At 41.8% G+C, this 14,780-nt stretch overlaps 1 protein-coding gene across 2 annotated transcripts in view; it reads right to left on the reverse strand.

Annotated features, from left to right (window-relative positions):
- The window catches only part of BLVRA (biliverdin reductase A), a 220,091-nt gene that overhangs the window by 73,616 nt on the left and 131,695 nt on the right, over positions 1-14,780 (reverse strand). For both annotated transcript variants that reach the window (XM_078688188.1, XM_078688189.1), the window contains one exon: positions 7,473-7,580. In XM_078688188.1, coding sequence (XP_078544314.1) covers positions 7,473-7,580 — 108 coding nt within the window. The remainder of the gene's footprint in view (positions 1-7,472; positions 7,581-14,780) is intronic.

Genomic DNA, 14,780 nt, shown 5'->3' on the forward strand with positions numbered 1-14,780 from the left:
CTGATTCCTCAGTGATAGCAATCACCTTCTTCTTCACTCCGCTTAACCGGCCTCCCGCTCCTGATACCGCTACCAGCGCCTATCTCTTTGTATTGGACACTCGTCAGCACGTCATAGGCTGACACAGAGCGGGCGCGTTAAATCTCACGCGCATTGCATGCATAGCGTCAATAGCGTGCCTCGTTGTCAGGGAGACACGGGGGTGTGCGAACAGAGTCAGCGGGTCGGTAGCAAAGCCAGTGTAAAGCAGCGAATGCAACACAAAGGGGGTATAAAGCGGAGGAAAGTGAAGAGGCCAAGCAGGCCAAGCAATATTAAGCGCAGCAAGGGGAAGACAGAGAGTACAGACAAAATTGAAACATGGAAGAGGTCAGGTGTGGCTACATTTCCAGTTATAATTCATGTAACTAAGATAGACTGGTTTATCAGTGGCTCGCAGGACATAAGCAGGCACGGAAGCAGCGAGAGTAAAAAAAGTGCCCGGACAGCTGATCAAGCAGTTTTAAAGGCAATTTTTAATGCGGTAGAAGCGTTAAAAGCGGTAAAAGGGCCAACTAAGCAAAGCAGAGCAGGAAGGACACCAGAACCAGTCAGAAGTGCTAAAGGACTGAAGGAAAAACAACCAAGTTGGATGCGAATACAGGCAACAATACAGACATCGGTACAGACACAGGATATGGCGGGAGTTGACGGAAATGCCGGAATAGGGATGCAAGCAGTGGAGCAGACCCCGACAGCGCTCATCCAAGAGGTGGGATGGGAGGAAAGTCTACAAGAGGCACAAGTGATGGACGCACAGACACTTGCAAACCCAGAATGCTTAGAGAACCTGGGAAGCTTGGAAGATATACAAGATACTCATGGCAATCTAAACACACAAATTGCGCTTGCCTCACAAAGAAACAAGGGCAGACAAAAAGAACCCAAAACTAGAGCATCCAAAGCTAAGGAGAATAATGTGGAGAGAAATTCAGGACATGAAGGTCATGAGAGAAACATAATTAAAGATAAAAATAAAAATGCAGAAAAAAATTCGCAAAAGGAAAAGGCAAAATCGAAACGGAAAGAGAACGTGGATGAGAAGGGGAGAGATCCAGAGGATAATGCTGATATGGAATTATTGGCTAAGAAAGCGCAAAGGTTACAAACAATAAAAAACCTGAAAGCCGCTGCAAAAAACACAGGACTATCGACAATCTCTCAGCCTAAAATCTCTAATATCTTTAGCCCGCTGCCCAAGGAAGGTCTGAGCAATCTTGAAAGAAATGCAAAACAACTTTGCAACCAGATAGGCGACATGAGTAGAACCTGCAAGGATTGCCTTGTGGTACCTGGTGTGTGCATTGAGCAAAGCAATTTGGTGGGGAAAAAGATCAAAGTTCGGATCTAGGAAGCCTGACCGTAGTGCCCATCTTGAGAAAAGAAGAGACAACGACAACATCAATTGTAAGTACAACAATAACTGGGCAAAACGGACAAATCTAAGAAAGAGAGGATCGCCCACGGGGAGCGTTAAGCATACCTCTTCCTCTCCCTGTATGCAAACATCCTGACCGGAGATTAAACGGCAGTCAGTAAACAACGCGGTTACCGAGGAGGAATCTGACTCAGACATATATGAAACCGGGATGTCCATCTCAAGTGAGTCAAGTGAAATAACGGAATCAAGTGAAACGAGTGCTGGCTTACTTGACGAAGCAACCCCGGAGGGCTTAGGCTCCAATGATTCCAGAAAATCTGGCAAAACCAGACAAAGCACGAACTCCAGTAAAAAACTGGGAAAAAAGAGGCCAAAACGTAAAAGGCAAAGTAATTTTACAAATGAGGAGACTACAGATCCAGGCACTAACACCGATCATGTTAAAGCAAGAACAAATGCCACACGGAAAAGCCCATCCTCAAAAATTTCGGGAGAAATAGTACATCAGCATCGCAGCTTGGAGGAGACAGAAGGGGGAAGTCCAAAACCAAAGGGAAATAGTCGTGGCGCAGTATTGTCAGTAGAATCCTCGCTGAGCGATGTTCTGAGCTCCATTAAGAACTTTCATAAGGACGTAAAAAAAGATAGCTAAAGAAACCATGCTGCTATTGAAAAGCTACAAGGTGCAATCAAGAAAGTTGAAAATATATGTACCGAGATTTCAGATAGAATGGCCTCAGCAGAAGCGCGCACAGAAAACTTGGAAATTGATGTCACCGAGCAGCAAAAAACAGAAAAGGAGCATGACGGGATCATAAAAGACCTCATGCTAAAATTCGAGGATCATAAAAATAGATCAAGAAGAAATAACCTGAGGTTTCTCGGAATTCCCGAAGGTTTTGAGGGAAATGATGCTAGAGGATCCATGATCAATCTTCTTAAATCTGCCTTTCCGGAACTTGAGGCCTGGGATATGGAGAGGGAAATACAGCGGGCCCATCGATTCCCTCTGATGTTGCCTAAATACTCTCAGAAACCGCAGCAATATCCCAGGGCTATGCTGATTAACTTTGGGAACTTCCTCGTTCGAGAAATTATATACGATCTTGCAAGACCAACAAGTCAGAGGGAGTATAAAGGGTTTAAATTCTTTGTTAGACCGGACTTCGCCCATTCCACCGTGGAAAGAAGATGAAAGATGCAACAATTGTTTACGCCCTTCGAAAAAATTGGAGCGACAGTTTTCCCCCAAAACCTGGCGAGATTGAAAATTGTATATAAGGGCGTAACGAGAAGCTTTACCAGTGAAGGCCAGGCCCAGGATTATCTAAGAGAAATTTCAGAGTCTGGGACAAGAAATTCTGGAATATCTACTAACAATTTTGGGAAAAAATGAAGCAATGCGAACCAGTAACTCTAAATGCATGAATATAGGGGGGATAACAAGTAGGGATAAATGGGTGGGAGAACATTAAAAGCTGCAATACACAACTTGATATAATAATATAGTATGCAAAAAAGCACGTGGAAATGTTTAATTACATAACTAATCCAACTCGCACAAACCACGCATACAGGGCCAGGCCACAGGGTGTGCTGAGGCGGGCAGATCACATGGACGCCCACACCTGGGTACTTTGGCACCTAGGGTGCCTCACTGGGTGGAATGGGGGGAGGTGGGTGGGGGGCTCAGGGAGGGCAGGTGGGTGAAGGGTGGGGGGGAAGTGCAAGATGGGGGGGGAGAACAGGGCTCAGTATTTTTACAAGGGACACATGAAATACACAGAGATTAGGAAGAAAGAAAGAGCCAGAATAACTGATTGTTTTCGGAGATGGTATATGAGAAATTTTGATGGCTAAAATCAACATATTGTCAATGAATATCTGCGGCCTTAACGATATAAAGAAGAGACAGAAAGTTGCGGAGGGTCTTAAAGTATCTGGAGCCAACATAATTTGTCTTCAGGAGACACACATTGAGGGGTCACAGCAATACTTACTTAAAACATTAGGATATCGACTCATAGTAGCTACAACGCAGGGGACACGCACCAGGGGGGTGGCTATTTTAGCAAAAGGTGGGGGGCTACAGTTTCCATGGGCCGTAGCGGATACATTAGGACAATTTGCAATAGTAGAATGCCACTATAACAACGGGGTAGGCAAGCTAACAATATGCACTATATATGGTAATATCAGTGATGACCCGGATGTATTGAATAATGTCTCTAATGAATTAACACACTGGCCTCTTCCATTGATTATATGCGGAGATTTAAATATTCATCTGCCTAGCGAATGGTCTATAGATCCAGGATTTACATTTCAGGGAAGGAAGCGAAAAGTTTTCCAAGCCTTAAAAGACATGTGTATGCTACATGGTTTAATAGATGGTTGGTCAACGAAACATCCGGAGGACCCTGGGTACACCTATTATTCACACCCACACTCAAGGCATGTAAGATTAGATTACATGCTTATGTCTAATTCCCCGAGAACAACATGTCAAATTGACAGATTACCTAGAATTCTCTCAGACCATAATCCACTGGAGCTTAGCCTCATGAATGTCCCCGAGAGATCCAACATAAACACATGGACATTTGAAAGGGCATTATTAAACAATGATGCATATTACCAACAAGAGAATTTGGATCTCGGCTTTTCTAGAAGATAACGTGGGATCTACCTCAATCGACATGGTGTGGGATGCTCTGAAGGCTTGTGTCAGGGGCGAAACTATGAACTTTTCCTTTAAATATAACAAAAAAGAAAAACAAAAAATGGCATTACTAGAACAAGACCTGCGAAGAGCAGAGGAGGAGCTGTTTAAAACGGTACAGGAAGAAAGGCCGACAGAAAATGAGGTGTCGAAGGTGGCAATCGCTAAAAACTATATTTCAGAAATATTAGTCGGAAGAGCAGTTGCTAGAGCCAGTATCAATAGGGAAAAAACATAAGAGTTAAGTGAAAAAGTGGGACATCAATTAGCCGTTAGAACTTGAGAAGAGATCTCATTTGCATTAATAAAAGAAATCAGGGACCCAGATTTGGGTCTAAGATCTGAACCTGCGGAAATAAGAACGGCATTCCAGAGGTTCTATAGGAAAATATACCAGGAAGATGAGAACGAATGTGGCGACCCCAGATTATATCTGGATTTATTTACTCCCGATCACCTGGGAACAGAAGATCAGGAACTTTTAGATGGTCCAATCTCCTGGGAGGAAATATTACTGGCGATAATGTCCCTGGCTAACGGGAAGGCAGCGGGTATGGACGGGATTCCCACCGATTTTTACATTAAATTCGCTCCACAACTTAGGACCATCATAACATCACTCTTTCAATATATCTTTCAGGGAGGGAACCCACCAAGGTCCTGGTCACTAGCTAAAATAATTGTTTTTCCTAAAAAGAACAATGACGTCAAAGAAATGGGCTCTTATCGCCCCATTACCGTGATTAATGGGGACTCTAAAATGTATTCTAAATTGCTGGCAGCACGGCTGGCACCCATTATTCATAAAATAGTTTCAGAACGACAACACGGGTTCGTTCCTGGACGATCCACAACTGGCCACATACAAAGAGTTATTTCTCTTTTTGATTACACGGGAGTGACAGGAGACCCTATGGCGCTTATACTGCTGGTCGCGGAAAAGGCGTTCAATAGGGTCTCCTGGAAATTCCTGTGGGCAGCCATGTCAAACTGTGGGATTGGAGAGAAATATATAACGGCAATCAAACGGCTTTATGTAAACCCTAGTGCCCGTGTTTTGATTAATGGGGTACTTTCTGAAAGCTTTGCCATCACTAGGGGTACAAGACAGGGGTGCCCCCTGCTCGCCCCTCCTGTTTGATATTTATATTGACGCATTTATACATAGACTAGAAAATAATGTCTTAATCCTCCCAATCCAAGTACGGGATTTAGAAACAAAATATCTGGCATACGCAGATGATATAGCCATTGTTACAGGAGACCCTAATAACTCTATAAATTAGATAGAAAAAGAAGCCCTCGACTTTGGTAGAGTCTCAGGATATAAATTGAACTTTAGCAAAACTCAGATAGTGCTTAACAATAAAATCACGATGAAGGACCCAAGGACAATTGATAAGGCGACATATCTAGGGGTTAGTATTAGCGCTAAAAACGAAAATATCGTTGATGATAATATCGAGCCCCTTATATATCGTACCAAGAAGGAACTACTCCGGCTACATAATTTACATCTAACTATTGGGGGTAGGACTAATGTTGTAAAGATGTTATTTTTTTCGAAGTTTTTATATTTTTTCCGTGCTATATGTCTAGAATTTTCCCCTCTAGTTTAAAAATATAGATACTATGTTTTCACGTTTTGTGTGGGGATACAATAGACCACGTAGAGCACTTAGATGGATTACCTTACCTAGAAAACGAGGTGGATGGTCACTACCCAATTTTAAATTATATTATTGGGCTAAAGTGCTGAAATACAGTGTTAGCCTATTAATCGCTAACCCGGATGGTCGGAACATACCCACTCCACAAGAACTGATCCTGGGGGATGGGAGCGCTGGCTGTCTGTGGCGTCATAGAAATGATGATTATTTAAAAAAAAAGTGAAATTTAAGACCATTTCTAGTGTTGTCAAAATATGGGGAAAAGCTAAAAAAACTAGTATGTTTAGGTCGGTATTCCTTCTACACCCCGTGTCACAGAATACGGATCTTCCAGAAATATTCCAGGATGTATGCATGCAGAGATGGATTGAATCAGGGGTTAGACAGCTTGGGTGTTTCTTTTCAGTTAACGGAATTAAATCATTTGATGAATTGAAATCAGATTTTAGTTTGACGAATAGGGATTTTTTAATATTAAAGAAAGGGGGTGGTCGCATCAAATTTCAACCTTGTCAAATTATAGATAAACTAAGACTAGCAAAAACTCCAAGAATTGGTGAGATATATGCAGGGCTGAATTTATTCTTACCAGATGATATGGACAAACATGGGGCGGTATGGCAGACTAGACTCGATGTTTCTCCTCAAGCATCCCTCAACGCTTACGAAATGTCACTCACTTGTTTAATGTCCATGAATCTCCAAGCACAATTTTTCAAAAACGTTCTTCTCACTTTACTATACTCCTGACAAAATAGCAAAATGGGGGACTGGGAAAGGTACAATCTGCCCATGATGTGTACTCTCCGCGGCGGACATAATTCATATGTTTGCCTCATGCCCTATACTAGCAAAAGTATTAGCAGAAGTTTCTGACTTCCTTTCAGTTATCGCACACTGTAGGGTTAACATTACAACTGAAGAAGTCGTGTTGGGTACATCTAGCATCGCCCGACCAAACCAAATACAAGGGCTGATTTTTGTAGCTATTGCCGTCTTCAGGCTTTGCGTCACATCAGCATGGATAGATCCGTTACCACCTTCGTTTCTACAATGGAGAGCTAGGCTGCTTGCGACATGCAACCTAGAGGTTGCCATTTACAGAAACAAAGGGAGGGATAAGCGGAACAGGGGTATGAAGATTTGGGCGCCACTGTTAGCTTGGATTCAGGAGGAATGATTATGGGAATAATATTCATTGGCCATTTGTTGTTGCAAATAAGATATTTTTCCTTCTGTATGTATGTCTTTTCTTTCCTAAAACTGACTATGCTCACTAATGCTTTTTCATGTAATAAAAATTGATGGGTACCTGTTCTCCGGGGGTGGGGAGGGTGGGGGGGGTGATGTCTGTAATAAATTTGAAATTCAAATAAAAACTGTAAAAAACAAAAAAATAAACCACAAGTCTTCTACTTCATCCATCTCAAACTTACAGAACTTCCCATGCCAACTTCCACTCTTGGACACAGGCTTTCCCCGCGATCTTAAGTTGTGCGAACTAAATATGGAGTTAAACATAAAATATTACTAATTTAAACAAACATTTGCTACTAAAGCTTTTCCATGCAGAACACTGTGGTATGGGTAGGAAATGGTCTGAAAAGTGATTTGCTGTACCATGAAAATATTCAACAATGTCAACTGTCATTTGACTGACCTGTGAAGTGCAAAGTCCCGCTCAAAAGTTCCTTCCCGGTAACTTCTTTTTTCAACTCTTTATATTGTTCGGACAGAAGTTCAATGTGCTCCACGTGGAGAACTTTACCTGCAGTATCAGAGATGAGGCCTTTCATAAACAGTATTAATCATATTTATAACTTTCAGTAGGGTGACATATCATTCAAGAAAATAGATAAACAGGCAGGGGTTATGTTAGGAGTTGAACATTTTCTAAACTTCACATTTAGGAACAGCAGAAAAATTACAGCGCGAGTTGTAATGCAACCCCTTGGCAGAGGAAGAACCAACTGTGAGGCAAACTGAACAGAGAAGAGGTGGGTAGGCTCCTCCAGAAACAAGCTCCACGTCCAAACATCTGCCTCCTTCAGCCAATAACAGATGTCTAGCTTTCTGGACTGAAATACATATTCCAGTGCCTAACCAAAATGTCACTCTTTACTAGGACTACTGTCACTGCAACACCAGGCAAAATAATCCTTCTTTGACCCTCAGAGGATGGTTATACTTTCAACTGTGTATGGTCACTTTCTGCTGATTTATCTTTACAAGTATGCCAATGGTTATGCTTTGTGTCAAAGGGTATGCTTGCATGTCTTCACAAGATATGTAAGGAAGGCGGTTATGTTTTATATTAAAAAAAACATGGCATTGATAACGGACTCTGTAAAAATAAAGAGCACAATATATTCGAATCATTAGGATTTTATATCAATTGATTTGGTTGAGAATTTTTGTTAAAAGTGTTTAGACTTTACCATCCCCTAGGGCTCAGCCCTAGACTTTACCATCCGTCAAGGCAGTGTGGTCATTCCTATGTCTCTAAGGAGTACAAGCTGTAAGTCCTCTGCAGTGACAACCATTTCAATTAACTAAGTTATAGTATGGATGGTCAGAGGGGAGGAATCATTTGTGACAGGAGATGGTTGTTCAAACCAGAACTACCTTTCGAAGGCATAGCTCAAAGAAAGAATTTCATCCAAGCATTTACGATTGCTAATTGTTAAAACTGTAGAAAGCGTGTGTGATTATTTTTAAATAACTATTGATGCTAATTTAGGAAACTTTTCTCAGTAGCACCAAGTACTTTTTTCAAGAACAGTCCCTTGCTAATGTCAGTTACCCACTTTCGACACCATTTGCTGCCTAGCGCTTTGGTTAGCGCTCCAGTAGCTAAGGTGGGAGGGGCTACTAGAGCTCTCTGGTCCTATTTGATGACAGTCAGGCAACGGACGCACAGGGGCAGGGTCGTACGATCGCTCCTTTACCGTATTCCTTAGACTGTGTGTGAATCGGTTACCATTTCCAAAGTTTGTTTATAATTTGTAGTTAATCTTACTTTTCTCCTTTTGTTTGTGTTAATTCATGTGGTGTTTAACCATGGAACAACTTTCTGTTGCATGGCTGTTGTGAGGTAATGTGGAATTGGTCAATGTCATTTGGAATTCACTGTTGTAATTGTGTTTATTTAACTTGGAGGAGAAGTGATTGGAGTCAGCTGGAGCAGGACTTCTTTCTTTTGCTCTTGAACTAGTGGGTCACTTTATGGCACTAAAATAAATAATCTCATTTTAATACTTAAATTGACTCCCACGCTTCTTTACAATGGTGACGAGTTGTTAGTGCTGACCTACTGTGCCAGTTTCATTTTTATCCTGAAGGCAGTATTTTCATACTCGGTCCTAGAGGATTTCCTAATATTTTTATTTCTACTTAAAGCTGAAAGCCACTATCGGATATCGGAGGACCAAGCTTTCTACTTTCCTGATTTATCATGCAGTGATTTTCAGAGTACTGTTTACGTATGCTCTTTAACGTTTGGGAAGTTCATTACCATTTTGGTAGTTGAGGACTGGTGTGCTCGTGGATACTTGCATGCGCCGAAGATTCCTGCACGGGATACTGTCAGGATTGTCAGGTCACCTGAGGTAAAAGGGCTTGGGTTAAATACCATTGTACATAGGTTCAGATTTAAGAAACAAACAGTGTATGGTCAGAACAAGCTTACTGCTCGTATTATTGCTAAAATGGCTGCCAGAAATCGAGACTTGAAGCAGCAGGTTAGCGCTCTAGTCTTTGCCGGCAATTATCTAGGTCCAGGTGTGGAGCCCGCGCTGTGGCGCACTTCACCCGACTCCAGAGGAGCGAAGGACGTTCCTGAATAAGCGTCGCGAAGTTAGTATAGGGAAAACCTTTGTCGCGCTATTTGAAATTCACATTGCGGCCTTGGAAGAACACAGAACTGAAAATATCCATTTCCCGAGTAAGGCCGTTCTGATTTAATGTGATTTTGATGCAGTGCGCAATCTCCGAGTTCGAGAGGCGGCTATCTCGAGCATGTGCAGTTTTGGAAATTAGAGTTGTCTAGCGAGCAAGCGCAAATTCAAGACACTGTGTAAAAGAAAGTAAATGGTAGAGTCAGCACAAGTCGTTAGTAGAATAAATAGTGCTGGGCATTCCAGAAGAGATTCAAATTTAGCGAGCATTTAGTAGAAACTAACCATAGGCAGGAAGTGAAGTAACTTCAAACCTTAAGAGAAATCAATAGTTTGTAGTCAAATTTTTTGAGTTAGAATAAGAGTAAATATTACAGTGGAGTTACCAATAGGTGAAGCAAAATAGTTTTGATTCGATGTCAATACTTACCATATTCGAATCAGTAAAACACAACAGCTATGCACACTCAGGTGAGGAATCAGTAAAAGATAAGTAAAAAGAAAGAAAATTGAAAAAGAAAAGGAGAAGGTTTTAAGATAAATAATTCTTGTATCTACTGCAGGCTGAAGCAACACTATATATTAAAACACAAGAAGAGGAGCATAGGTCACACACAAGACAGGTAGGTCTCTAGAAGTGAGGTCACATGTTACTAGATTGCTTAGCGTTCAATCAGCTAATGTGAGTGTTTCCTTTTCAGTAGAAAAAAAACCTGGCAAGCGAAAGCAGCTGAAGAATAGAGAAAAGTTTGAAGTCGAAACAAGAATCAGACAAGGTGTGGCTGTCTCTTCTCTGTCCCATCCCTTTTCCCCCGTGGGGTTTCATTGGCGCACGTAGTTTATCACGTGTGCTGTGGAATCTTGGTGGGGAATTGGGAACTTGCGACATTCTGCTCCTGTGCATCCAAGAAGAGCACGAGACCTGACAGAGTGAAGTGCCCACGTTATTATAACACCTGAGCAGAATGGCGGAAGGTTTGGACTTAAAAAGGTTAGGTGAGATTTTAGAAGGGATCCAAAGGGAATTAATCTCAGTCAGAGAAGAGAATAGGGAGTTGAGAAAGGAAACTACAGACTTATCCATTAAAGTAAGTAGTATAGTGTCCAGCCCTAGTTTAAAACATCCAATATTTTCTGAAAGGAATCCTAATGAAGATTCCTCTCCCCAAGCTAAGGTGACCACACAGGTTATTCACTCTTTACCCTTAGTAATTCCTTTGGCTCCACCAGAACGTTTCAGTGGAGACCCACAAAAAGCCCAAGTATTCCTGACACAATGTACTTTACATTTTATGTGTCGCCCGGCAGTTTTCCCCGATGCGCAATCTCGAGTGGCATTTATCCTGTCATATTTAAGTGGGGATGCTGCGTCTTGGTCTATGCCGTTGGTGACCAGAAATGACCCAATTTTATGCAACCTGGATGATTTAAAAAAGGAGTTCCTTCGAATATTTGACAGAAGAAGGGTCTCACAAGCAACAGACAAAGAATTACTGGAGATAAAACGGGGCAACAGAGATCTGATCGCATACTTGGCTCAGTTTAACAAGTTGGTGGTAGAAGCAGAATGGCCCGAGAATAAACAAGCAGCTGTATTTTATCGTGGCTTAAAAGACGATTTAAAAGATGCCTTGGCACAAGTGCCAAATAGGCCCACGGAGACCTCTGCATTAATCGATTTAGTATTAGAAATTGATTTCAGACAAAGCGTATGAAGAGGAGAGAGAAGGCGAGATTATCGTCCTAGTGTGGCTAGATTTGATCGAGTAAAGACTGAAGGCAGTAAAGAAAATTACTCCGCCCGTGGAGGCGAACCCATGCAGATCGGAACAATTCGAGAACCACTCTCCAAAGAAGAGAAAGAACGACGGAGAACAAATAAGCAATGTCTCTATTGTGGAGGAGTAGGGCATTTTGTTCGTAATTGTCCTAAAAAACCCAAGCAAACACCATCGGAAAACGCCTTGCACCACCAGTAAGTGGAGTTGGACTGGTGGTTGCCGAATCAAAGACAGCTCCAAATACCCATACCTTGGCTAATACCTTACAATCAGCAGCCCCACACTTGATTATGATGAGGACCTTAAGCTTTAGAATGAAGAAATTGGAAAAGATAACGGTAATGGTGGACTCAGGTGCCACAGGCGACTTTTGCGATCTGAAGTTTGCAGAGAAGATTGGTCTTGTGGCAATTAAGAAGGAAAGAAGTGAAGCTGTTCGAGCCGTCGATGGAACAAACCTATCTTCAGGGCCTATACTGAGTCACACAGAACCAGTGGAGCTTGAATCTGAAGATGGGCATCTAGAAACTCTGCAATTCAATTTGGTAGATGCGCCGCAGTTTCAGTTAATTCTCGGTCTGCCATAGCTCACGGAGCATAATCCGATGATCAATTGAGAGGCCCGATTGATAGTTATGAATTCAGAATACTGCAAGGAGAATTGTTTCAAAGGATGTAAAAATGCCCATGAGAAAAGCCCAGCGTTCCATTTGAGTGAAAGAGAGGCAACAATTTGTGTGATAAATACTATATTACCAGAAGAATATGCGGAGTTTGAAGATGTTTTCAGTGAGGTGAAAGCGGAAAGGCCATCACCACATAGAGAATTTGATTGTAAGATAAGAGTTGGAACCAGGATCCAATCTCCCATGCAGCAGAATCTACGCATTGACTGAACGAGAAGATGAGCATCTAAAGGAATATATACAAAAGTACCTAAATAATGGATTCATTCGGCCGTCACAAACCCCAGTCTCCTCCCCACTTTTTTTTATTCCAAAGAAGAGTGGAGAGTTGAGAACTTGCATAGATTATAGAGCGATCGATCGGATAACAGTAAAAAATCTATATCAATTGCCTTTAAATTTCAGTTTTGTTTGACCAGGTAAAAGGGGCGAAAGTATATACCAAACTGGATCTGAGAGGGGCCTATCATCTTGTCAGAATTTGTGAAGGAGACAAATGGAAGACGGCGTTTAGAACCAAGGATGGCCTTTTCGAATATCAAGTAATGCCCTACCGATTATGCAATGCACCAGCTGCCTTTCAGCATTTTATCAACGATGTGTTGAAAGATTTCATTGATCAAAATGTAATAGTGTACATTGATGACATTTTAATTTACTCTGACACCGTGGAAGAACATGAAGAGCATGTTAAGAAGATCCTGTTGAAATTGCGAGAAAACAGTTTATTTGTAAAACTGGAGAAGTGCGCATTCAGTGTTACATTAGTGGAATTTCTGGGATTCGTGCTTTCTCCAAATGGAATTACAATGGATGAAAGTAAGATCAGAGCAGTAATTGAATGGGAATCCCCTAGGTCAGTGAAGGAAATTCAAAGTTTCATTGGATTCGCACATTTTTATAAGAGGTTGATTCAAAACTTCTCCCAAAAACTGATTCCTTTTACTCGACTGCTGAAGAAGGGTATCAAGTTTGAGTGGACCACAGAAGCAGAGGAATCGTTCACTCAACTGAAGAAGGATTTCACCACTGCTCCTATTTTACTTCATCCAGATCCTTCAGAGCCCTTCTTTGTGGAAACAGATGCCTCCAATCTGGCCTTAGGAGGGGTGGTGTCTCAAAGACATAAAACTACTGGACAACTCAATCCGGTGGCCTTTCATTCGAGAAAATTAACTGCAGCAGAAGTCAACTACACCATAACTGAAAAAAAGTTATTGCCCATCAAGGATGCATTCAAAGAGTGGAGACACTATTTTATGGGAGCTAAGCATGTAATGGCAGCTTATACTGACCATCGAAATTTGAAATTTTTGAAATCAGCCAGAACATTGACACCAAGGCAATTACGTTGGTCTTTATATTTTGTTGACTATGATTTTGTTATCACTTATCGACCTGGTGCACAAAACGGTAAGGCGGACGCCTTGTCCAGGTTGGGCACAGAGGGAGTATTTGAAGAAGTCAAGAACCAGTCTATTATAGCCGCTGAAAGGATGGTTGGTGCAATATTGCAAGAGTCTCGGAAAGAGGGAAATCAAAATCTCAAGTTCTCGGAAGAACTGGAGAACTGGTTAAGAGAGGATTCAAGACGAGAGGTTCGAGAAGGCTTACCATATCATAATGGAGCTCTGTATTTACCCATGCCTGAGATGCAGCAAAAGGCCTTGAAGGAAAGTCATGATAGCATATTGGCAGGACATAAAGGAATTGCTAAAACAGAAGACTTGGTGAGACGACGATTTTGATAGCCCAACATGATTAAAGATGTGGAGGGATATGGGACCACCTGTGAGATCTGCACAAGGGGAAAACCAGAGAGGCAAGCTCCTAAAGGGTTACTGCAACCCTTACCAACTCCCCCTTATCCCTGGCATACCATAACATTAGACTTAGTAGTAGATCTACCTTCAAGCAGGGGATACGATACCATATTGGTATGTCTAGACTCCTTTACTAAAATGGCCCATTTTGTACCATTAAAAGGGGTGCCCACAGCGGAGAAATTGGCACACACATTTAGTCAAACAATTGTTCGAGCACATGGCATACCCAAGGTCTTGATATCAGATAGAGGGTCTCAATTCCTCTCCCACTTTTGGAAGGCTTTCACTCAGAAGTTGAACATAGAAACCAGGTACACTACAAGTTATCACCCAGAGACAGATGGCCAGACAGAACAAACAAATCAGGAGTTAGAACAGTACCTTAGACTGTGATTATTAGATCAGGAAGGTGATTGGCCAGATTACCTGTGGGCAGCAGAGTTTGCGCACAACAATGCAAAGAATGTTTCTACAGGTTACACTCCTTTTTATCTCAACAATGGCAGGCATCCTCATCAGTCCTTAAATTTTCATGAGGTAGATGTCCCGGCAGTAACTGATTTGGTAGAACACATAACACAAGTACATAGTTCAGCCACAAAAAATGGAACCAAGGCAAGGGAAAGTTACAAGTATTATGCAGACAAAAAGAGAAGAAAAGAACCAGAGTTACAAGTAGGAGACAAGGTTTGGTGGAATACAAAAAACCATGCGCTAAAAGGAGTTAGAAAATTACAGCCAAGATTTGTAGGTCCCTACCAGTTTGAGAAAAAATTGAG

The sequence above is a fragment of the Lissotriton helveticus genome, chromosome 4_1, assembly GCF_964261635.1.
Source record: "Lissotriton helveticus chromosome 4_1, aLisHel1.1, whole genome shotgun sequence".
NCBI lineage: Eukaryota > Metazoa > Chordata > Amphibia > Caudata > Salamandridae > Lissotriton > Lissotriton helveticus.